Genomic DNA, 24819 nt, shown 5'->3' on the forward strand with positions numbered 1-24819 from the left:
GCGAAACCCCATCTCTACAGAAAATATAAAAATTAGCGGCCAGGAGCGGTGGCTCATACCTGTAATCCCAGCACTTTGGGAGGCCGAGGCGGGTGGATCACGAGGTCAGGAGTTCAAGATCAGCCTGGCCAAGATGGTGAAACCCCATCTCTACTAAAAATACAAAAATTAGCCTGATGTGGTGGCATGCGCCTGTAATCCCAGCTACTTGGGAGGCTGAGGCAGAGAACTGCTTGAACCTGGGAGCATTCCAGCCTGGATGACAGAGTGAGACTCCGTCTCAAAAAAAAAAAAAAAAAATTAGCTGGGCATGGTGGCATCCGCCTTTGGTCCCAAATACTCAGGAGGCTGAGGTGGGAGGATTGCTTGAGCCCAGGAGGTCGAGTCTGCAGTGAGCCGTGATTGTACCACCACATCCTAGTCTGAGTGACAGTGTGACACTCTGTCTCAAAAAAGAAAAGAAGATCAAGAAGGATTAATTTAAATCCTTATACCAAATTGTCTACCAAATGATTTTTGTTCCACTCCAGAAATGTTTTCCTCCAGTCCCTTCCTCTCTCTGCACCCTCCTGAGTTCTCCTTTCTCTGTGGACAACTGTAACTAATGTGTGTTTTTGCTAGGCTGACCCTTCTTTCATACTATGGCCCAATTATGTTTTTTCAAATAAGCTAATGGATGTAAGCACTGGTGAAATCTGAATAAGGTCTGTAGTCTACTTGATAGTATTGTACCAATGTCAGTTTCCTGGCTTTTGATATTTTTCCATAGCTTTGTAAGATGTTCCCATTTGAGAAAGTGTACCTGGGCCCTCTTTGCAACTACCTATGGGTATATGATTATTTCAAAGTAAAAAATTATAGGGACAGAAATTAGATCAATGGTTACTGGCAACTGGAGCTGGGGAAGGGTGGACTGATCACACTTTTTGAGATGATGAGAATATTCTCTAACTTGATTGTGGTATTTACATTACTGGATGACTCTATGAATCTGTCAAAACTCATAGAACTATACACCTAAAAGGGTGGTTTTTTTTTTTTTTTTTTTTAGATGAAGTCTCGCTCTTGTCCCCCAGGCTGGAGTGCAATGGTGTGATCTCGGCTCATTGCAACCTCCACCTCCCAGATTCAAGCGATTCTCCTGCCTCAGCCTCCCAAGTAGCTGGGATTACAGGTGCATACCACCACGCCCGGCTAATTTTTTGTATTTTAAGTAGAGGCGGGGTTTCACCATGTTGGCCAGGCTGGTCTCGAACTCCTGACCTCAAGTTATCTACCCGCCTCGGCCACCCAAAGTGCTGGGATTACAGGCGTGAGCCTCTGCACCCAGCCAAAGGGTGGTTTTTACTTCCATATAAATTATACTTCAGTAAACCTGAATTAAGAAGGAAAGCAAGCTCTTGGCCGGGCACAGTGGCGCATGCCTGTAATCCCAGCACTTTGGGAGGCGGAGATGGGCGGATCACGAGGTCAAGAGATCGAGAGCATCCTGGCTAAATGGTGAAACCCTGTCTCTACTAAAAATACAAAAAAATTAGCCAGGCGTAGTGGTGGGCATCTGTAGCCCCAGCTACTTGGGAGGCTGAGGCAGGAGAATGGCGTGAACCCGGGAGGCGGAGCTTGCAGTGAGCCGAGATCGCGTCCAGACCTGGGCGACAGAGCGAGACTCCCTCTCAAAAAAAAAGAAAAGCAAGCTGTCATCACCCCAGCCTCCTGGGGCTTGTAGGATGAAATGTAACTTTAAGGCCCAACGTGCTTTTCCAGCATACGGACTCTTCCTGCCAGCGCACCCTGGGCTTCCTTGTACTGTATTAATTCCTGCCCCTGCGCCTTTGTGCATACTCTTTCTTCTGCTTAGGTGGAGCATAGGAAAGTAAAGTCAAAATTCGGGTTCCCTGTACTCCTGTAAGCCTTCCCTGCCTCCCTTAGGCAAACCAGTAATTTCCTAACTTCCTCCTCTGCTCGCTCATGTCGTGCTGTAATTTTTAATTCGTTTTCATCTTTTTTCTCAACTAGACTCCTCAAAGGCAGCGACCACATTGTTCTTTGTCTGTGGGATCCAGTAGTGTTGAATGAGTGAGTGAATGAACAAATTATTTATTTATTTATTTATTTATTTATTTATTTATTTTTGAGACAGAGCCTCTCTCTGTCGCACAGGCTGGAGTGCAGTGGTGCGATCTCGGCTCACTGCAACCTCTGCCTCCCGGGTTCAAGTGATTCTCCTGCCTCAGCCTCCTGAGTAGCTGGGACTACAGGAGGGTGCCATGACACCTGGCTAATTTTTGTGTTTTTAGCAGAGATGGGGTTTCACCATGTTGCCCAGGCTGGTCTCAAACTGCTGGCCTCAGGTGATCCACCCACCTCAGCCTCCCAAAGTCCTGGGATTACAGCCATGAGCCACCAGGCCCGGCTGTGAATGATGTAGAGCTGAAAGAAAAACTAATGGTTCTCAAAGTGTGGTCCAAGGTCCCCAAGAGGTGAGGTGAGGTGCTAGGATTTTCATGCTTTCAGCAAACAGCACATCCTAACAGATTGAATGCAGAAGAAGAGAATCCAGCTGTCTTCATTTAAGCCAAACATTAAAGAGATCTGAAAAACAATATCGTACTTCCACATTTTTTGGGAAAAAATAAGTTATTTTTCTTTAAAATGTGTCCTGTTACTAGATAGTGGGTTTATTACTGTTTTAAAGTGACTACGTTTTTGTTTGTTTGTTTGTTTGAGACAGTCTCATTCTGCCGCCCAGGCTGGAGTACAATGGCGCCATCTCGGCTCACTGTAACCTCTGCCTCCTGGGTTCAAGCAATTCTGCCTCAGCCTCCCAAGTAGCTGAGATTACAGGCCCCCACCACCACGCCTGGCTAAGTTTTTTGCATTTTTAGGAGAGATGGGGTTTTGCTGTGTTAGCCAGGCTGATCTCAAACTCCTGACCCGCCTTTGCTTCCCAGAGTGCCAGGATTACAGGCGTGAGCCACCACGCCCAGCCAACTACGTATTTTAAAAATATTTTCTCAGTTTTCTAATATGAAAAATATTGACAGATATAATACTTTTTTTTAAAGTTCTTAGGGCTGGGCACAGTAGCTCATGCCTGTAATCCCAGCACTTTGGGAGGCCAAGGCGGGCAGATCACGTGCAGGAGTTCAAGACCAGCCTGATTAACATGGTGTAACCCCGTCTCTACAAAATATGCAAAAAAAAAAAATTAGCCAGGTGTGGTGGCACACACCTGTAATCCCCGCTACTCAGGAGACAGGAGAATTGCTTGAACCTGGAAGGCGGTTCGCTGGAAGGCAGTGAGCCGAGGTCGCACCACTGCACTCCAGTCTGGGCAACAGAGCGAGACTCTGTCTCAAAGAAAAAAAAAGGTTATTTGGCGTCTTCGACAATTTTTAAGAATGTAAAAAGATTCTGAGACCAAAATATTTAAGAATCTGTGCCTTAGAGACCGTTAACAAAGCCCTCATTGTTCAAATGAGAAATGGTCATGATGCTGACATTTAGTGCTCTGGTACATGTGGCAGGCCTTATTGTAAGCACTTTACTTGAGGGTACTATTATGTCTTCATGTTACTGATAAGGCAAGTGAGGCACAGAGAGGTTAAATTGACTTGCCCAAGGCCATGTAGCTAGTCACTGGTGGAACCACAATTTGAGGCCCTGATGTTGGCTACAGTTTTCTGCCACTTCCATGAAGTCTGGAAAGGGTCAGAAGGCCCAAATGCCATCTGGTTACTTCACCAGTTCTCTGTTATCTATCAATCTCACAGTCACTATGCAGGAGTCACTGAGGCCTCAATTCTGCTTTGCAGTCTTCATCCCAAATTCTGCCACCCTGAATGTTTTCAAGCATGGCCTTACAATTGGCCTTACAAGGCCTTGATTTTTTTCAAATCTGTGTGCACTTCCACTTCAACCACCCATTCCTCTCTTGTGACCATGCTCGAAACTCTAATAATCTGTCTTATTGTAACTTCCTATTTTTCAGTTTTCTTACTCTCTACCACTAAACCTTTTTTTTTTTCTTTTAATGTACAGCGTCTTGCTGTGTCACCCAGGCTGGAGTGCAGTGGTGCGATCATGGTTCACTGCAACCTTGAACTCCTGGGCTCGAGCAATCATCTTTATTTATCAGTGGACACTGAGTAGCTGGGACTACAGGCGTGCACCACTGCACCCGGCTAATTTTCTTATTTTTTGTAGAGACAAGGGTCTCGCTTTGTTACCTAGGCTAGCCTTGAACTCCTGGCTTTAAGTGATTCTTCCACCTCAGCCTCCCAAAGTGCTGGAATTAATAGGTATGAGCCACCACGCCTGGCCTAATCCTTGATGTTTGCACTTGCTGTTATGGTTTTTGTTTGTTTGTTTTTCTGAGACAGAGTCTTGCTCTGTTGCCCAGGCTGGAGTGCAGTGGCCTGATCTCAGCTCACTGCAACCTCCGCCTCCTGGGTTCAAGTGATTCTCCTGCTTCAGCCTCCCAAGTAGCTGGGAATACAGGTGCCTGCCACCACGCCCGGCTAATTTTTATATTTTTAGTAGAGGCAGGGTTTCACCATGTTGGCCAGGCTGGTCTTGAACTCCCCACCTCAAGTGATCCATCCGCCTCGGCCTCTCAAAGTGCTGGGATTACAGGTGTGAGCCACCACGCCCAGCTGGTTTTTTCTTTGGTTTTTTCCCTTTTTAACCCCATTCTCTACCTTACGCAACTGGTGCCCTGTGGTCAACTCAGACTTCTCATTCATGCCCTCAGCTCCTTAAACCCCTCATCCTCAAACTCTACCAGCTTTGCAAGCTTCCAAGCCTGAATTGCCTGACTCAGTTTATCCCTGTGTGTATCTGCTTGGGGTGTAGAATATAACAACTAAAAATGATAGAAGTGTACAGATTGTGGCTGTTATGAATCTAGGGCATTCAACTGCGGTTGGACCTCAATGCCATTGAGCAATCTTTGTCTTTGGTCAGAACCCTCTTCTATAAACATTCACCACTTGGTTCCAACTGCTTACTCACCCACGTGCCTAATAGATAACCTCACCTCCTAATTCACAGAGGGAGGAAAGTTCAAAATGCAGGAACTTTCACTTCCCACTGTAAGCCTCCAAGGGAGTGTGTACATCTGCGTCCTGCTGCCTCATGCATGGAGATACCCTTTCTGTTCAACCCGTCATCTGTTATGATCCCACTTCATCCCATCAATGGGATCTTACTCCTTCAGCCACCCCCTTGGCACCTGTACTTTCAGCTGCTCAGCCTCTACTGGTCCGTTGCCCTCAGCCAAAAAACGCCCCTTCAACCCTGCACTCCTGGTTATTACCCTATTGTTTCTCTCCATGGACAATCTTCTTGAAAGAATTGTCACTCCCCCTCCTCAGCTTAGAAACTGGTTTATCTGATTGCCTGACTTTTGGTGCTGTTGGTTACCCTCTCATTTTCTGGGATACCACTATCATCATCTTCTCTTTCATGTCTTTGCTGTTTTTGTATCCCCTATTGGATTGAGCAAAGTCACCAACCTAGTCAAGTCACCCCCCAACAAGATGAAACACAACAGTCATCCTAGACTCTTTCCTCCCATTTATCTTCCATAGCCAATTGCCAAATCCTGTGATGTTTACCCATTAAACATCTATCAAATCAGTCCCTTTCTCTTTATTCCCATGGCCACCAAACCATTCCAGGCTGCTACCATCTCTTCTCGAGATGTGGAGTGATCTTGGCTCCTCACTAACAATCATACTCCCTTATGTGGTCCTTTGTACTGACCTGAGCAATAATGATGCTGAAGGCCCCACTGTTCGCTGCCCGCCCACAGAGAAGAAGTCTATGCCAGAGAACAAGAGTGACCAGAAGAGGCTATGCTCACAGAAGTCAGAGAAGCAGAGTCTTCAGGAAGGGAGACCATCAGTGTCCACCAAGCAGAGATACCTCATGAGATAGATTGAAGTGTGGCCCCTGGATTTCAGAAATGGATGTCATCTGTCCATGGAGGAATAGGGTCAGAAGCTGCATTGCAGTAGGCTGAAGGGTGTCCTTGGAAGCCTAGAAACTGACAGTAGCTATAGATGACTTCTAGAAGATGAGCTGAAATAAGAATGTGAAACAAACTCAACCACTAGGAATCAAATCCAAATTAAAAGGAGACACCATTTCACCTCTTAAATTGGCAGAAAAATACTTTTAATAATACTTGATAATGAGGATGTCAAGAAAGGAATATGACTTGTTACAAGCATTCCAAATGGGATTTTATGGTAGGTTTCAAGAGCAATAGATTTTTGCCCATTCTTTGCCACAGCAATCCCAGCTCAACTCAGTCTATTTAAGTAATTACTGATAGATGCAAAGATTTTAGACACAAGAATGTTTATCACAGTGTTCTTTTTAATATTTAAAATTGAAAACCTATAAATTATTGTCTGTCCAAACCAAAAGCAGCAACTATAAATGGGTAATGAACTAGAAATATGATTTTTTTTAGTGAAAAAAGCAGGTTACAAAACATTCTTTTCTAAATTATGTATGTACAGCCTGATGTCATTATTGTTTTTTGTTTTTTTGAGACTGGGTCTTGCTCTGTCACCCAGGCTGGAGTACAGTGGCATGATCATGGCTCACTGCAGCCTCGACCTCCCAGGTTCAAGCGATCCTCCCACCCTCACTCTCCTGAGTAGCTGAGCCTACAGGCATGTACCACCAGGCCCAGCTAATTTTAAGTTTTTTTTCTTTTTTTAGAGTTGAGGTCTTGCTATGTTGCTCATGCTGGTCTCAAATTCCTGGCATCAAATGATCCTCCCACCTCAGCCTCCCGAAGTGCTGGGATTACAGGCATGAGCCATGGCACCTGTCCTCATTTTTAATTTTTAATAAAACATGTGAAGATTGGATGGCTATCAGAGTCAATATGGTTATGGGGGTATAATATGGATGATGTATTTTTTTTTATGTTACCCAGGTTTGTTATCTGGTATATAGCATGATGCTGAGGTTTGGGGTGTGAATGATTATATCACTCAGGTACTAAGCATTGTACTCAGAAGGTAGGTTTTCAGCCCTTGACTCACTCCCTCTCTCTTCCATCTAGTAGTCCCCAATAAATACATATTTATTGAGTCTTCTGGGTCCACTGAGGACACAATCATGAAAAAGAAAACCATGTCCCCATCCTGGAGGTGTTTACATTCTGGTGACAAAACTAATTGAAGCAGTTCTGATTGATGTTTTGAGAGCTTATGATAAGGTATGAAGGACTTTTTTTCCTTTTAGTTTTGAAATTTTCTGTAATGAACATATACACTGGTTTCATAGCCCTTTTGTTTCTTTTTTCTTTTCTTTTGTATTTAAAGAAGCTTGGCAGAGGCCGGGCATGGTGGCTCACACCTGTAATCCCAGCACTTTGGGAGGCTGAGGCAGGTGGATCACTTGAGGTCAGGAGTTGAAGACCAGCCTGGCCAACATGTGAAACCCTGTCTCTACTAAAAATAACAAAAATTAGCTGGGCGTCATGGCACACTCCTGTAATCCCAGCTACTTGGGAGGCTGAGGCAGGAGGGTCACTTGAGCCCAGGAGCTGGAGGTTGCAGTGAGCCAAGACTGCCACCACTCAACAGAGTGAGACTCCATCTCAAAAAAAAAAAAAAAAAAGCTTGTCAGAGAAATAAATGAGAAATAAAAGATGGTAAGTGGAGGCCCCAGAGTGAAGGGAAGTGTTTTTGGTTTTAGGAATAGGAGAGTCTAGTGTGTTTAGAGGTTTAGGGGAAGGATCCAGGAGAGGCAGCAGAGAACTGAAGGGTGTATGTGTGTGTGGAGCAGGGAGGTGGGGGTGGTGAGGGTGGGAGATGGAGGGGAGAAGGAGCCCAGATAAATTTAGCTTCCACCAGGAGCAGGATGCCTCTTCCTCTGCTGGTGCTATAGAAAGGTTGCCAATGGGCCGGGTGCGGTGGCTCATGCCTGTAATCCTAGCACTTTGAGAGCCCAAGGCAGGTGTATCACGAGGTCAGGAGTTCAAGACCAGCCTGGCCAGTATGGTGAAACCCTGTCTCTACTAAGAAAATACAAAAATTGGCCAGTTACGGTGGCTCGCACCTGTAATCCCAGCACTTTGGGAGGCCGAGGCACGTAGATCAGGAGGTCAGGATTTCAAGACCAGCCTGGCCAAGATGGTGAAACCCCGTCTCTACTAAAAATACAAAAATTAGCTGGGCATGGTGGCTCGCGCCTGTAGTCCCATCTACTCAGGAGGCTGAGGCAGGAGAATCGCTTGAACCAGGGAGGCAGAGGTTGCAGTGAGCCGAGATCGTGCCACTGCACTCCAGCCTGAGTGACAGAGTGAGACTCTGTGTCAAAAAAGAAAAATTGCCAGTGGAGATAAAGGTGTCCATTTGGGTAGGTCAGGAAGCTGTGGTATTCATGCCTCATGGCCTTCATTTTCTTAGAGCGTAGGGTAAAATCATGCCATTTTTTGCCTCTGTGCCTCATAAGTTTGTACTCCTTCCTCCTTTAAAAATCAGCTGTAAGAGCTGGATGTGCTGTAAGGGCTGGACGTGGTGGCACATGCCTGTAGTTCCTACTTGGGAAGCTGAGATGGGAGGACCACTTGAGCCCAGGAGGTTGAGGTTGCAGTGAGCTATGATTGCACCACTGCTCTCCAGCCTGGGTGACAGAGCAACACCTTGTCTCTTGGAAAAAAAAAAAAAAAAATCAGCTCCAGACCCCTGCCTTTGTGAACCTTTTCTTGAAGGAAAGTGTGTGGGTTGGGGCCACTTCCAGTGGAATCACCAGGAGGGGAGTGGAGGGAGGAGGGAAGGTGCTCAGAATAAACATTCAATGTCCCTGAGCATTCCTAGATCAACCGGATCAGGATCTCTGAAGGATGGGGCTCAAAGATTGGCATTTGAAAGAACACCCGTGGGGATCCTGATGGTGCAATAAAGTTGTAGAACCACCTCACTAAGTGCTCCCAATTCCTTTTACAATTCTCTATTATTGCAATTTAATCCTTTCACTTCCCCCACTGGGCTGCCCTTGGGCAGGAGTAGGTGTCTTTGTTTACATACTTGTAGCACAGCCCTGCAGTTGGCTATCATAGTGGGCTTTGGGTGCTTATTTGTGAAATGAATGATGTGTACAAAACTGGAACCCAGATGTCCTGATTCCCAGACTCATAATTTGCTCTATCACATTTTATCTCTAGAAGCTGCTGAATTCCTCATGGGGCATTTCCTGGTCCAACTGTGCCTAAAACTCATATGCCAATTTAAAAAGCACAAATCCACATAGAAAGATTCTCTGAAGAAGGAGACAGTGTATGGGGGATTGGTTGCTCTAAGGAAGATTAGAAAATGAAGCCACCTGAAAGTGAAGGGAGAGGGATGTACACAAAGTAACAAGCCCCTGGAGCAGGTCTGTTCCAAGTGTGTCACCCAGGTCTCCCCCAAAAACCATCAAGGAGTTAGAAACATACTGTGGAAAAGATCCCTAGAATGTAACAGTTAAGAAGCTGGATGCTCAGGAGGTAATGAGTCATAGAATGCTTGTGTGTGGACTGCATGGAATCCAGAAAAGGGGAAGCCATGGGTTAGAAATTATAGCATCTCAGCTGGGCACGGTGGCTCACGCCTGTAATCCTAGCTCTTTGGGAGGCTGAGGTGGATGGATCACCTGAGGTCAGGAGTTCGAGACCAGCCTGGCCAACATGGCTTCACCGTCTCTACTGAAAATACAAAAATTAGCCAGCGTGGTGGCGGACGCCTATAATCCCAGCTATTCAGGAGACTGAGGCAGGAGAATCGCCTGAACCCGGCAGGGTGGAGGTTGCAGTGAGCCGAGATCGCGCCACTTCATTCCAGCCTGGGTGAAAGAGCAAAACTCTTGTCTCAAAAAAAAAAAAAAAAAAAAAAAAGAAGAAATTAGAATTTATAGAGTTGTTGTAATATCCAAAGGTGTAGATGCTCTGATACCACTGGCTAGTGCTGTTAATTTAGAAAGAACTGATCCAAAAGAATGCGAATTCATCTTAGGAGAAATGGGTGTTTCCGCTAAGAACAGCTCATCCCTTTAATCATTCAGTAACTCTTTATAGAGTACCTCCAACGTGTCAGGGGCTGTATTCACTGTGTCTTGTTGGAGAAATGACAGTGGGCAAAACAGGTACAGGACGTACCCTTGAGAACTCACAGTATTATTCTTGTTTATTCATCAGGTTTCTAACCTGTAATTTGATATGCTTTGTGGATTTGCCTGGCACTCTGAGCAAATGACCAAAACCAATTATTTTGCCAGGTAGGCCTCTGTTCTCACGTTAATAACATTCTAGTTGTGAGTCATTTATGACTTCGGTGAGAGAGTATAAAACAAACAGTTCCATTAGGGGTTGATTTTTCCCTGGACAAATGGGTACAGAGCTGGGCCTGCTGATGAGCTCAGCAAGAAGTCCCCACCCTGGGAAGCCCTGCCAACTGCCAGCACCTTGTATTCAGCAGGCTCTCAGCCACACACAGGCTAAGTCACAGCCCCTGGCCCCATTAGGAATGTGTGTATCCTTTCCTGCCTGAATGGCCCACTGAGAGGTCGTTGGGAAAATTCTTGGAGCGTCGGATTCCTGGATGTCTTGAATTCCAAAGAGCTTGAATCAGCACAAAGCTTAGGGCCCAGGGCTGTATTTTAAAGGAAGACGCAGCAGGGGCAGGTGATGGTAAATGGAGGAGAGTGAACATGGTGGGAACAGACTTCAGGCTGCACCTGTGACTGAGGACAGCCCCCAAATTCTTAGTTCTGAGAGAAACCCCTGAGGGCCAAAAACAGCATCCTCAGTTCCTGGTAATTCCTTAAAAACAGGCTTCTATCAGACCTGGCTCTAAAAAAACATTCACTCAGGCTGGATCCAGGTTTGGGGCCCTGAGGCTTATATATTTGGGACAGGCAGCTCTTAAGAAAGAAGTGCAAAATTAGATATAGGGCTTGGAAGCCCTGTTTGAGGAAGCGAGGGACCCTGAAGTGTAAGCTTCAGTAGTTTCACAGTAAATCCACCTATGTGTTCATGCTGGAGAGTAAAAATATCCCATGTCTGTGATCCCAAAGGATCAGAGGGCTCTCTGGATGCTTAGAGGAAGGAAGGAAGCAGGGATGAGAGCAACTTCAATGTTTTAATTCATTGATCTTATTAATAAATCACATTCCCAGCCAGGCGCGGTGGCTCACGCCTGTAATCCCAGCACTTTGGGAGGCCGAGGCGGGCGGATCACAAGGTCAGGAGATCGAGACCATCCTGGCTAACATGCTGAAACCCCGTCTCTACTAAAAATACAAAAAAAAAAAAAAAAATTAGCCGGGCGGGGTGGTGGGTGCCTGTAGTCCCAGCTACTGGCTGAGCCTGGAGATTGGCATGAACCCAGGAGGCGGAGCTTGCAGTGAGCCATGATCGCGCCACTGCACTCCAGCCTGGGCGACAGAGCGAGACTACGTCTCAAAAAATAAAAATAAAAAATAAATCACATTCCCTTTTCTTCATCCCTTACATTCAGTTAAAGGTTTAAATGCTAGACTTGGCCAGGCATGGTGACACACGCCTGTAATCCCAGCACTTTGGGAAGCCAAGGCGGGTGGATCACTTGAGCCAGGACTTCGAGACCAGCCTGGGCAACATGGCGAAACCCCATCTCTACAAAAAAACAAAAAACAAAAAAATTAACCTGGTGTGGTGCTGCATGTCTGTAGTCGCAGCTACTTGGTAGGCTAAGGCGGGAGGACCACTTGAGCCCAGGAGGTCGAGGCTGCAGTGAGCCATGATTGTGTCACCGCACAACAGCCTGGATGACAGAGCAAGACCCTGTCTCAAAAAAAAAAAAGTCTAGACTCTGAGCTACCCGAGGACAGCAATCATATCTTATTTGTCTTTGAATCCCAAGTACTTTGCAAATAGCATTTGTTGAATGGATGAATGAATGAGTGAGTGAGTGAGTGAGTGAGTGAGTGAGTGAATTCTCCCAGGAACTGAGACCTGATAGTCATATATTCCCCTCTCCCTTCCTCTTGACTGCTCCGGCAGGTGGCATGGACTAATCATGAACTCTCGAGTAAGACCTGAGTTGAATCCCAGCTTTGCCACATACCATCAGGGTGACCCTGGGAAAGTTACCCAACATCTCTCAGCCTCAGTTTCTTCAGAAGGGAGCCAATAATACTTCCCCTCAAGGTTGCAGTGAGAATCAGTAATAAAGTGCCTGGTATGTCACAGTTCTCAACAAATGTTGACTATTGTATTATTACTTTAGGTCTGGGGTAGGCAAACCAGGCCATGGGCCAAATCTGGCCCCCCGCCACCATTTTTGTAAATAAAGTTTTATTGGAACACAGGGAACACAGTCATGCCTATTTGTTACTTTTTTTTTTTTTTAAACAGAGTCTCTCTCTGTTATCCAGGCTGGATTGCGGGGGTGCCGTCTCAGCTTACTGCAACCTTCACCTCCCGGGTTCAAGCAATTCTTCTGCCTCAGCCTCCTGAGTAGCTGGGATTATAGGCATGCGCCACCAGGCCTAGCTAATTTTTCTTTTTTTGAAATGGAGTTTTGCTCTTGTTGCCCAGGCTGGAGTGCAATGGCACGATCTCGGCTCACCACAACCTCCGCCTCCTGGGTTCAAGCAATTCTTCTGCCTCAGCCTTCTGAGTAGCTGGGACTACAAGTGCATGCCACCACGCCCAGCTAATTTTGGTATTTTTAGTAGAGATGGGGTTTCACCATATTGTCCAGGCTGGTCTCAAACTCCTGACCTCAGGTGATCTGCCCACCTCAGCCTCCCAAAGTGCTGGGATTACAGGTGTGAGCCACCGCGCCCAGCCCTAATTTTGTATTTTTAGTAGAGACTGGGTTTCTCCATGTTGGTCAGGCTGGTCTCGAACTCCTGACCTCCGGTGATCCACTCGCCTTTGCCTCCCAAAGTGCTGGGATTACAGGTGTGAGCCACCTCACCCAGCCTGTTACTTCTTATCCATGGCTACTTTTGTGCTACAACAGCATAGTTAAAAAATTGATACAGAGACCTTATGGCATGCAAAGACTAAAATATTTACCACAGAAAAAATTTGTCAACCACATACCATCAGGGTGACCCTGGGAGAGTTACCCAACATCTTTCTGGCCCTACAGAAAAAGTTTGTCAACTTCTGATTTAGGCCTTTATCACTTTACTCTCAACTTGTAGTTGTCTCCTAACTGGTCCCCAAACCTCTCGTCTTTCTCCCATTCTGTTCTTTCTCTACTCTGTGGCCAGTTGTTTCTTTTCTTTTCTTTTCTTTTCTTTTTTTTTGAGACAGAGTCTCGCTGTGTCGCCCACGCTGGAGTTCAGTGGCCCAATCTTGCCTCACCGCAAGCTCTGCCTCCCAGGTTCAAGCAATTCTCATGCCTCAGCCTCCCGAGTAGCTGGGATTACAGATGGGTGCCACCACACCCAGCTAATTTTTGCATTTTTAGTAGAGACAGGGTTTCACCATGTTGGCCAGGCTGGTCTAGAACTCCTGACCTCAGAATGATCCTCCAGACTCAGCCTCCCAAAGTGCTAGGATTACAGGTGTCAACCACCATGCCCTGCCCTTCTTTTTCTTGTTTTTTTAGATGTGGTGTCTCTAAAAAGCCATTGCGGCCAAACTTTTTTGTTTTTTTTGTTTTGTGTTTTTTGAAATGGTGTCTCTTTCTGTCACCCAGGCTGGAGTGCAGTGGCATGATCATGGCTCACTGCAGCCCCAGACTCCTGGGTTCAAACAATCCTCCCACCTCAGCCACAGGAGTAGTTGGGACTACAGGCACACATCACCACACCCAGCTGATTACTTTTTTTTTTTTTTTTGAGACGTAGTCTTGCTCTGTCGCCTAGGCTGGAGTGCAGTGGCGTGATCTTGGCTCACTACAACCTCCACCTCCCGGGTTCAAGCAATTCCTCTGCCTCAGCCTCCCAAGTAGCTGGGACTACAGGCGCCTGCCACCATGCCTGGCTAATTTTTGTATTTTTAGCAGAGATGGGGTTTCACCATATTGTCCAGGCTGGTCTTGAACTCCTGACCTTGTGATCCACCCACCTCGGCCTCCCAAAGTGCTGGGATTACAGGCCTCGGCCACTGCACCTGGCCCCAATTTTTTTTTTTTTTTTTTTGTAGAGACGAAGTCTCACTATGTTGCCGAGGCTGATCTTGAACTCCTGGGCTCCAGCAATCTGCCTGCCTTGGCCTTCCGAAGTGCTGGGATTGCAAGCATGAGCCACCGTGTCCAACCCAGATGGACACTTTGGATAGAGTCTACTAGGCTTGCCTTTAGCTTTCTGCTGTCCTGTCGTCTCGTCGCATCCTGTTATGTAGTCCATAGCTCACTTCATTCCAGGGGGCAGGTTGAAAGCAGACTCAGCTCTGTTTGTCCTGGGCTGATCCCTGAGTTCATGTTGCTGTTTCCCATACCTTCGCTTTATAATCTGGCACCAGGAGCCAGTGGCCAGGGACAGTCAGTGAGCTTACATGTTTTCTTGGAAATCATCACCCATCCCTGGGCTTGGCCTTTAGTTTTCGTCTTGCGGTCCTGTCTTGCTGTCTTCATTGCTTGCCCTGTAGATTGGATTTCTGACTCTGAGTACCTGGAGCATTTGATCCTGCCTTTGTTCTCCTAGGCACTGATCCATCAGAACTCAGGGAAAACACAGGCTTAGAAATCAACACTGGCATCATCCCTGCACTGCATGGCCAGATCTGTGCCTCACTTCACATATCTTGGCCCCAATATGATTTCATGTACATTCCCAAGAACTTTTGATGTAGACCTGGATTATATCTACTATGTTTTATTGGGATTCGGTGTTGTAGCATGGGGTGTTGACATTGTCCCTTTTTGGGAACCCACCCCCAACTCCAATTTCTTTACCAATCCCAGTCTGCAACCTAATTCCTGATTTTGAGCTTCAACTTGTTCTTCTGTTTTTGGATACTGTCCCAGGCTATTTTCTATCAGTGTTCTGAGTTTTCTTGAGTTTTTTGAACCGAGTTCCTGTGCTCTCTCTCTCTGCACCACTGCTGCCACCATCCTAGTGCTGAGGCCAACTCTCAGAACTCAAATGGGCAGACATCAGGGATCACGGGTCCAGAAGTATAAATAGTGGCTCATCTCACACAATAGAGTTCATTCACTCATGGAAAGCACTTAGCGTAGTATCTGGCCCAGAGTAAGTCTATATAAGCATTACTGATAATTAGGATGTGCCAAAATGAAGCACATACTCTCTCTTATACAGGGAGATCTTTGGCATAAAAAATGAAGGCAAATCACCAAGGAATGTGGTTCGTTGGCATAATAATATGTAATTTTTTTTTTTTGAGCGGAGTTTCGCTCTTGTTGCCCAGGCTGGAGTGCAGTGGCACGATCTTGGCTCTCTGCCTCCCGGGTTCAAGCAATTCTCCTGCCTCGGCCTCCCAAGTAGCTAGGATTACAGGCATGTGCCACCACACCTGGCTAATAATATGTAGCTTTTTAAAAATTATTATTATTATTTTTTAAGACGGTCTCACTTTGTCACCCAGGCTGGAGTGCAAGTGGCTCAATCACAGCTCACTGCAGCCTTGACCTCCTGGGGTCAAGCAATCCTTCCACCTCAGCCTCCTGAGTAGTTGGAACTACAGGCGAGTGCCACCATATCCGGCTAATTTAAAAAATTTTTTTGTAGAGGTGACGTCTTGCTATGTTACTCAGGCTGGTCTCAGACTCCTGGGCTCAAGCAGTCCTCCTGCCTTGGCCTCCCAAAGTACTGGGATTACAGGCACGAGCCACTGTTCCCAGCCTAATCTGTAGTTTTTAAAGAAATGTTATTCACATACTATAAAATTCACACTCTTCTAAAGGTTTTTAGTATATTAACAAAGTTATGTAACCATCCCCGCTATCTAATTCTAGAACATTTTCATCAGCCTATACCCATTCGCAGTCATTTCCTGTTTCTCCCACCCTCGGTCTCAGGCTGCCATGAATCTACTTTCAGTGTCCATGGATTTGCCTATTCTGGACATTCCATAAAAATGGAATCATATATGCTATGTGGCCTTTTGTTTCTGGGTTTTTTTTTTTGAGATGGAGTCTCGCTCTGTCGCCCAGGCTGGAGTGCAGTGGTACGATCTTGGCTCACTGCAACCTCTGCCTCCCGGGTTCAAACGATTCTCCTGCTTCACCCTCCTGAGTAGCTGGGATAACAGGCACACACCACCATGCCCGGCTAATTTGTGTGCTTTTTAAAAATACAGATGGGGTTTCACCATGTTGGCCAGGCTGGTCTCGAACTCCTGACCTCAGGTGATCTGCCCGCCTTGGCCTCCCAAAGTGCTGGGATTACAGGCATGAGCCACTGCGCCAGGCCTTGTGTCTGTTCTTTCACTTAGCACAACGTCCTTAAGGTTCATCCATGTTGTAGCATGTCTCAGTACATCTCATGGCTGCATAATATAGCCTATTGTATGGATATACCACATTGTGTTCAGCCATTCATCAGTTGATGAGCATTTGTGTTGTTTCTACTTTTGGCTATTGTGAATAGTGCTGTTATGAACATTTGTGTACAAGTTTTATGTGGACACTTGTTTTCATTTCTTTTGGGTGTATACCTAGGAGTGGAATTGCTGGGTTATATGGTACCTCTGTTTAACTTTTTGAGAAATTGCCAAATTGTTTTCCACAGCAGCTGCACTGTTTTACATTCCTACCTTCAGTGGATGAGGGCTTCAATTTCTACACACATCCTTATTGACACTTGTTATGGTCCCTCTTTTTATTATATCCATTCTAGTGGATATGGAGTAGTATCTTGTGGTTGTGATTTGCACTTCTCTAATAACTAATAATGTTGAGCATCTTCTCTTTTTTTTCTTTCTTTTTCTTTTTTGAGATGGAGTCTCACTCTGTTGCCCAGGCTGGAGTGCAGTGGCACAGTCTCAGGTCACTGCAACCTCCAACTCCTGAGTTCAAGCGATTCTCTTGCCTCAGCCTCCTGAGTAGCTGGAATTACAGGTGCCTGCCACCATGCCTGGCTAATTTTTTTGTATTTTTAGTAGAGACAGGGTTTTGCCATGTTGGCCATGCTGGTCTTGAACTCCTGACCTCAGGTGATCTGCCCACCTTGGCCTCCAAAGTGCTGGGATTATAGGCAAGAGCCATCACGCCCAGTTGAGCATCTTTTCTTGTGCTTATTGGCCACTTGTATATCTTCTTTGGAGAAATATCTATAGCAATATATAACTTTACACACACATATCCATCTTTTCTAGTATAGTCTGAGACTGTGCAGGAGGTCTGACAATTGCTTCTTCAGTTACCATCAGTGATTAGAGTGGAGGGGACATATCCCGAGACATGCTTGGAGGAGAAGGAAACTGTGTTGGTTGATATTTTTCCTCAAAGTTGCTTCTCTTGACTGTCAGGTGGCATATGACTGTGGGGATTAAATTGAGTGCTGAATATGGGCAGTGTGATATTCAGCAGCTCACACTGGTTCAGTGATATCAATTATTTAAGTCCTGCATCCGGCCGAGTGCAGTGGCTCATGCCTGTAATCCCAGCATTATGGAGGCCGAGGTGGGAGAATCACTTGAGTCTGGGAGGTCGAGGCTGTAGTGAGCCATGATTGCACCACTATACTCCCGCCTGTGTAAAAGAGCAAGTCTGTGTCTCAAAAAAAAAAAAAAAAAGGAAGAAAGAAAGGAAGAGAAGGAGGAAGGGAAGGAAGGAGGGAGGGAGGAAGAAAGGAAGAAAGGAAGGAAGGAAAGAAGGAAAGAAAGAAAAACACAAAAGTTCTTCATCTGTTCTGATTGGCTGATGTCTGAGCCATAATCCTTATTGAACATTTGGAATACCATGCCTGCCTATACAATATCAAGCACTTGTGCCTGGCAAATGCTTGGTAATTGCTACTTTCCTTTCTTTCTTTCTTTCCTTCTTTCCTTCCTTCCTTTCTTTCCCTTCCCTTTCCTTCCCCCTCCCTCCCTCCTTTCCTCCCTGCCTCCCTCCCTTCCTTCCTGCCTCCCTCCCTTCCTTCCTGCCTCCCTCCCTTCCTTCCTGCCTCTCTCTCTTTCTCTCTCTCTTTTCTTTTTTTTTCTTTTCTGAAACGGAGTTTTGCTTTTATTGCCCAGGCTGGAGTGCAATGGCACGATCTTGGCTCACTGCAACCTCTGCCTTCCGGGTTCAAGCGATTCTCCTGCCTCAGCCTCCTGAGTAGCTGGGATTACAGGCGCCCACCACCATCTAATTTTCTGTATTTTAAATAGAGACAGGGTTTCACTATGTTGGTCAGGCTGGTCTCAAACTCCTGACCTCAGGCGATCCACCTGCCTCAGCCTCCCAAACTGCTGGGATTACAGGTGTGAGCCACCACGTCCGGCCTCTCTCTTTCTTTTCTTTTTTTCGACAGGGTCTCACTCTGTTGCCCAGGCTGGAGCACAGAGGTATGATCATGGCTCATTGCAGCCTTGAACTGCTGGACTCAAGCAATCCTCCCGCCTCAGCTTCCCGAGTAGCTGGGATTACTTACAGGCATGTGCCACTGTGCCCAGCTAATGTTTAAAATAATATCTTTCCCTTTACTTTTGGGCTCCTTTATGTCACTCCATCACTGACAGTAGGCCATCCACGGCTCGTATCTATGTTTCACTGTTCTGCATCCCTGAATTTTCACCTCATCCTGGATCCTGAAGCCTGCTTTGATGCTCTTTGGTGAGTGTTCTGGTTCTTTATTATGAAAATGAGATTTTTCTGTACAGCCCTTTGCCTTGGCAACTTTGGCAATTGCTCCTATTTCCAAAGTTGCCCCTGGAGCCACAATGTCTATTAATGTGAGGGTCCACTCTTAAAGGAAACATTTCTGTATGGATACATTGGGTTCACACTTACTAATGTTCTCACTCACTGATAGCCGTGGTGGCTATCAACTGATGTAAATGTTTTTTTTTCTTTTTTTTTTTTTGAGACAGAGTCTCGCACTGTCACCCAGGCTGGAGTGCAGTGGCGCAATCTCGGCTCACTGCAACCTCTGCCTCCCAGGTTCAAGCGATTCTCCTGCCTCAGCCACCCGAGTAGCTTGGATTACAGGCGCGCACCACCAGGGCCAGCTAATTTTTGTATTTTTAGTAGAGACGGGGTTTCACAGTGTTGGCCAGGATGGTCTTGATCTCTTGACCTCATGATCTGCCCGCCTCAGCTTCCCAAAGTGCTGGGATTACAGGCGTGAGCCACCGGCGCCCAACCAACTTATGTAAATGTTGAAAACGAAAGTGTTAATTTTGAGATTGTTTGCTAATGCTGAACAAATGGAAACAATTTAAATGTTATTAACAGGGACAGGCTAAATAAAGCATGATACAGCCATATATTGCACAGGTTGGCATACTTTTTCTGTAACGAGCTAGATAGTAAACTCTCCAGGCTTTGTAGGCCACAGTCTCTGATGCAACCTTTCAATTCTGCTACTATAGTGCAAAAGCAGGCTGAGACTCTATGGAAAGGAATAGGCATGGCTATGTTCCCATACAACTTCATTTAGGTGCTGGGCCATATTTGGTCTAGAGGCCATACTTTGCTGACCCTAATATAATAAGTCTTACTATGTGACCATTAAAAAGAACCAAATAGAATTATATGTACTGACAAAGATATCCATCAAGTTGTTTTTTTGTTTTGTTTTGTTGAGATGGAGTCTCGCTCTTGTTGCCCAGGCTGGAGTGCAATGCGTGATCTCAGCTCACTGCAACCTCCGCCTCCCAGGTTCAAGTGATTTTCCAGACTCAGCCTCCTGAGTAGCTGGGATTACAGGTGTGCGCCACTACACTCAGCTAATTTTTGTATTTTTAGTAGAGATGGGGTTTCACTATATGTTGGCCAGGCTGGTCTCTAACTCCTAACCTCAAGTGATCCGCCCACCTCGGCCTCCCAAAGTGCTGGGATTACAGGCGTGAGCCACCACACCTGACCCCATCAGGTGTTTTTTTGTTTTTGTTTTTGTTTTTGTTTAAAAAAAGAATGTAAGTCCAGGTGTGGTGGCTCACGCCTGTAATCCCAGCACTTTGGGAGGCTGAAGCGGGCGGATCACTTGAGGTCAGGGGTTCAAGACCAGCCTGACCAACATGGTGAAAACCTGTCTACTAAAAAATACCAAAAAATTAGCCAGCTGTGGTGGTGCGCTTCTGTAATCCCAGCTACTCGAGAGGCTGAGGCAGGAGAATCGCTTGAACCTGGGAGGCGGAGGTTGCAGTGAGCCGAGATCGTGCCACTTCACTTCAGCCTGGGAGACAGAGCGAGACTCTGCCTCAAAAAACAAAACAAAACAAAACAAAACAAAAATATATATATAGCTGGGCATGGTGGCTCACGCCTGTAACCCTAACACTTTGGGAGGCTGAGGTGGGTGGATCACCTGAGGTCAGGAGTTCAAGACCAGCCTGACCAACATGGTGAAACCCCATCTCTACTAAAAATACAAAATTAGCTTGGTGTGGTGGTGCATGCCTGTAATCCCAGCTACTCGAGAGGCTGAGGCAGGAGAATCGCTTGAACCCAGGAGGTGGAGTTTGCAGTGAGCCGAGATCAGGCAATGGCCTGATCTCCAGCCTGGGTGACGGAGCAAGACTCTGTCTCAAAAAAAAAAAAAAAAAAAAAAAGAATAAGAATATATAGGCTGAGCATGGTAGCTCACACCTATAACCCCAGTACTTTGGGAGGCCAAGGTGAGAGGATCGCATGAGCCCAGGAGTTTGTGACCAGCCTGGGCAACATAGTGAGACCTTGTCTCTACTAATATCAAAAACAAAAAACAACAAACAAAAACAAAACAAAAAGAATATATATATATATATATATATGCATGTACATTTTTTGGAGGGGGAGGAGAAGGGGTCAAAGTTACACACACAGACACTTGTGTTTCTATAGGCTGACAGGACACAGTAGTCACACCAATTTGGGACCCATAGGCACTTTTTCTTACTTTATTGTTTGAATGTTGTACAATGAGAGAGCTTGGTTTTTGAAATAATTAAATGTAATTGAATTGAGATTTGTTTTGTTTCGTTTTTTTGAGACAGGGTCTCACTCTGTTGCCCAGGCTGGAGTGCAGTGGTGAGATCATGGCTCACTGTAGGTTCCACCTCCTGGGCTCAAACAGTCCTCCTACCTCAGCCTCCCGAGTAGCTGGGACTAAAGGTGCATGCCACCACGTCTGGCTAATTTTTTGATTTTTATTTTTTTGTAGAGATGGGGTCCTACTATGTTGCCCAGGCTGGTCTCAAACTCCTGGAGAATTGGGCTTAACCAGTCCTCCTGCCTTGGACTCCCAAAGAGCTAGGATTACAGGCGTGAGCCATCACGCCTGACTGGGATTTGTTTTTAAAGTTCCAAAGAGCTTTACTAGTCTTAATCGTAATGTACATAAACTTGCATTCTATGTAAAATATAACAACTTCACAATCATAATAACCATATAGCCATCATTAGCACAGCGCCTCTAACCCACAGCTTCTTACGATTATAAATGGGAGTTCAGACAGATCCATGGACGCAGGGGAGGTTTGGTTGAGGAGCCAGGTCAGAGTTATGGTTGGAAACACATGCAACTGTATCTGGAACCAGGGTCTGAGGCAAGCTGGGGACAGAGGGACCTCACTTCCAGCCTTCTCTATCAGCAACCCTCTCACATAGAGCTATTTCCAGGTCTAAAGGGTCTCAGAAATGTTCCAACAGCTTCTAGCTTCCTGGGCATTAGCTGCATTTTCACCTACCGGTAGCCTTAGTTCCGCATTTGCCGAAGGCCCACTGCAGGCCGGGCCCTGGTGCCAGCAGAGGAGGTCTGCACCCTCACAGCTGTAGCAGGAGGGAGACGTGCAGAGAGGTGAAGCTCACGGCCCTGGAATACGTGCACCACGGAGGTGAGTGCAAGTGGGAGGGGACTTTGTGGAACAAGTCACATCTGGGTCACTCTGAAGTATGAATAGGAGTCCACCTCATCAACCAACGCAGGGCAGGAAATTCCAGGCAGACAGTAGCGCAGGGATGAAGGTCCAGAGACGGAAATACTTTTGAAGGCACCATATGAAGTTTATGAACAGAGGTGGAGCTGAGACACCACAGATCAGAAAGGGGAACCAGCAGAGGGTAGCAAGCAGGGGAGACAGGAAGTCAAATTTGAGCTTTAGGGAGATTTTTCTGATGGTATGGGAGGAGAATGTGTGCGCAGAGCAGTTACTGGCCTCTTGTCCGTATAAGAAGTAATGTGGGCCTGGACTTGGAGCAGAAGTGATTCAGACCTTGTTTGCCTCGTCTCTGAGCCATATTCAAAGCTGCCCTACCAGCCTGCTGTGTCCTCTCCCCTCCCCTCCCTTCTCCCCTCCCCTCCCCTCCCCTCTCCCCTCCCCTCCCCTTTCCCCTCCTCTCCCCTTTCCCCTCCTCTCCCCTCCCCTCCCCCTCCCCTCCTCTCCCCTCCTCTCCCCTCCTAACCCCTCCCCTCTCCCCTCCCCTCCCCTCCTCCCTCCTCCCTCCCCTCCCCTCCCCCCTCCGTTCCCCTCCTCCCTCCCCTCCCCTCTCCCCTCCCCTCCCCCCTCCGTTCCCCTCCTCCCTCCCCTCCCCTCTCCCCTCCCCTCTCCCCTCCTCTCCCTTCCCCTCTCCCCTCCCCTCCCCTCCCCTCGTATACTGTTGGTGTGCCAGCTCTCCTTTAGTCTTCAAATTTAAAGCTTGGGTGTCACCCACATCAAGAAAAGTCTATTGACTGGGTGTGGTGGCTCATGCCTGTAATCCCAGCTACTCAGGAGGCTGAGGCCGGGGGATCCCTTGAGCCCAGGAGTTCAAGGTTGCAGTGAACTATGATCACACCACTGCACTCCAGCCTGGGTGACGGAGCAAGACCCTGTCTCAAACAAAGCAAAACAAAAAACCCCAAAAAACTCCACTGATGTCCCCACCCCATCCCCCACCATTCCCGAGCTTGGTCAGGCACCCCTGCCCTGGACTCTATGATGCTCTGTGCCTTTCTTTTCTTTTCTTTTCTTTTCTTTTTTTTTTGAGACAGAGTCTCGCTGTGTCATCCAAGCTGGAGTGCAGTAGTGCGATCTCGGCTTGCTGCAATCTCTCCCTCCCAGGTTCAAGTGATTCTCCTGCCTTAGCCTCTTGAGTAGCCGGGATTACAGGCATGTGCCACCATGCCCAGCTAATTTTGTATTTTTAGTAGAGACAGGGTTTCACCATGTTGGTCAGGCTGGTCTCGAACCCCTGACCTCATGATCCGCCCACCTCGGCCTCCCAAAGTGATGGGATTACAGGCATGAGCCACCACGCCCAGCAGCTCTATGCATTTCTGAGTGTGAATCCCATTGCTTTATGATTGTGTTCTGGTTTTTGTTTTACCACTAGATTGTGATTTTCCTACCAGGTCTCATTCATTCTTCTGACTCCAATGCCTATCACAAAGCCTGGCACAGAGAAGATAAGAGCAAATATCTGTGATTGAATGAGTAAATGATGAATGAAAAGTGAAGACGGGAGATGAGAGAGGTATTTGGGGGTGGAATCAGGATAACTTGGCAAGTGATTGGCAGGGATAGTGCAGAGGGTGGGTGGTGAGAGGGTGGCATCGAAGATGACTCCAGGTTTTCTGGTTTGGGAGTAGGGGAGCTCTGAACTGTTTTTATTCACAATACTTCTGCCACCAAATGTGTGAGTTTTTTCTTATACTGACCAGTTATTCAACTCTCCAGATACCAATTGGGTATCCAACAAATCAATTCCATTCTGACATTATCTACCTAGAATTAGTGTCAATGCCACCAAAGAGCTCCATCCCGCAAGACTGCCCTGATTTCAGATGTCGGTTGCTGGTACCAGGTTACCATCTGTATTTCTGACCAACCAGCTATAGAAGTCCTAGGTTCCCACAACCCCCTCTTCATGTTCAATAATTTGCCAGAATGGCTCACAGAACTCGGAAACACTTTCGTTAGGCTTACCACTTTATGATCAAGGACATATGCTCAGAGACAGCCAGGTGGAAGCATAGGGCATGGTATTGGAGGGGCACGCAGGGCTTCTATGTCTCCTCTGGGCAGGCCGCCCTCCTAGCACTTCAGTGTGTTCACCAACCGGAAGCTCCCCGAATCTCATCATTTAGGGGTTTTTATGGAGGTTTCATTACACAGGCACAATTGATGAAATCATTGACCAATGCTGATTGACTCAATCACCAGCCCCTTTTCCCTCCTGGAGGTTGGGGGATGAGCTGAAAGTTCCAATTCTGTCATGCCTTGGTCTCTCTGGTGACCAGCCCCCATCCTCAAGCTATGTCAGGGACCCCCAGCCACCAGGCACCTTATTAGCACACAAAAGATATCATTCCAGGGATTCCAAGGGTTATAGGAGCTGCTTGCAAAGACTGAGGACAAAGACAGAATACATATTTACCACAGGAGGTGCTGGTGCCATTAGCCAACATGGGAGATATGAGAAGAGGAGCAGATGCCAGGCGCGGAGGCTCACGCCTGTAATCCCAGCACTTTGGGAGGCTGAGGCGGGTGGATCACCTGAGGTTGGGAGTTCGAGACCAGCCTGATCAACATGGAGAAACCCTGTCTCTACTAAAATTAGCTGGGCATTGTGGCGCATGCCTGTAGTCCCAGCTACTCAGGAGGCTGAGGCACTAGAATCGCTTGAACCGGGGAGGTTGTGGTGAGCTGAGACTGGGCCATTGCACTCCAGCCTGGGCAATAAAAATGAAACTCCGACTCAGAAAAAGAAAAAAAAAAAAGAAGAGGAGCAGATATGGGAAGGAAGA

At 46.8% G+C, this 24819-nt stretch overlaps 1 protein-coding gene across 1 annotated transcript in view; it reads right to left on the reverse strand.

Annotated features, from left to right (window-relative positions):
* Positions 1-23832, reverse strand: part of LOC134728598 (basic proline-rich protein-like) — an 81152-nt gene extending 57320 nt beyond the window's left edge. Inside the window, exons 1-2 of the mRNA XM_063594526.1 lie at positions 23798-23832; positions 21782-21863 (exon numbers count right to left, since the gene is read on the reverse strand). Coding sequence (XP_063450596.1) covers positions 21782-21863; positions 23798-23832 — 117 coding nt within the window. The remainder of the gene's footprint in view (positions 1-21781; positions 21864-23797) is intronic.
* Positions 23833-24819: the final 987 nt, after the last annotated feature.

This window comes from Pan paniscus, chromosome 12 (genome assembly GCF_029289425.2).
Source record: "Pan paniscus chromosome 12, NHGRI_mPanPan1-v2.0_pri, whole genome shotgun sequence".
Classification (NCBI taxonomy): Eukaryota; Metazoa; Chordata; class Mammalia; order Primates; family Hominidae; genus Pan; species Pan paniscus.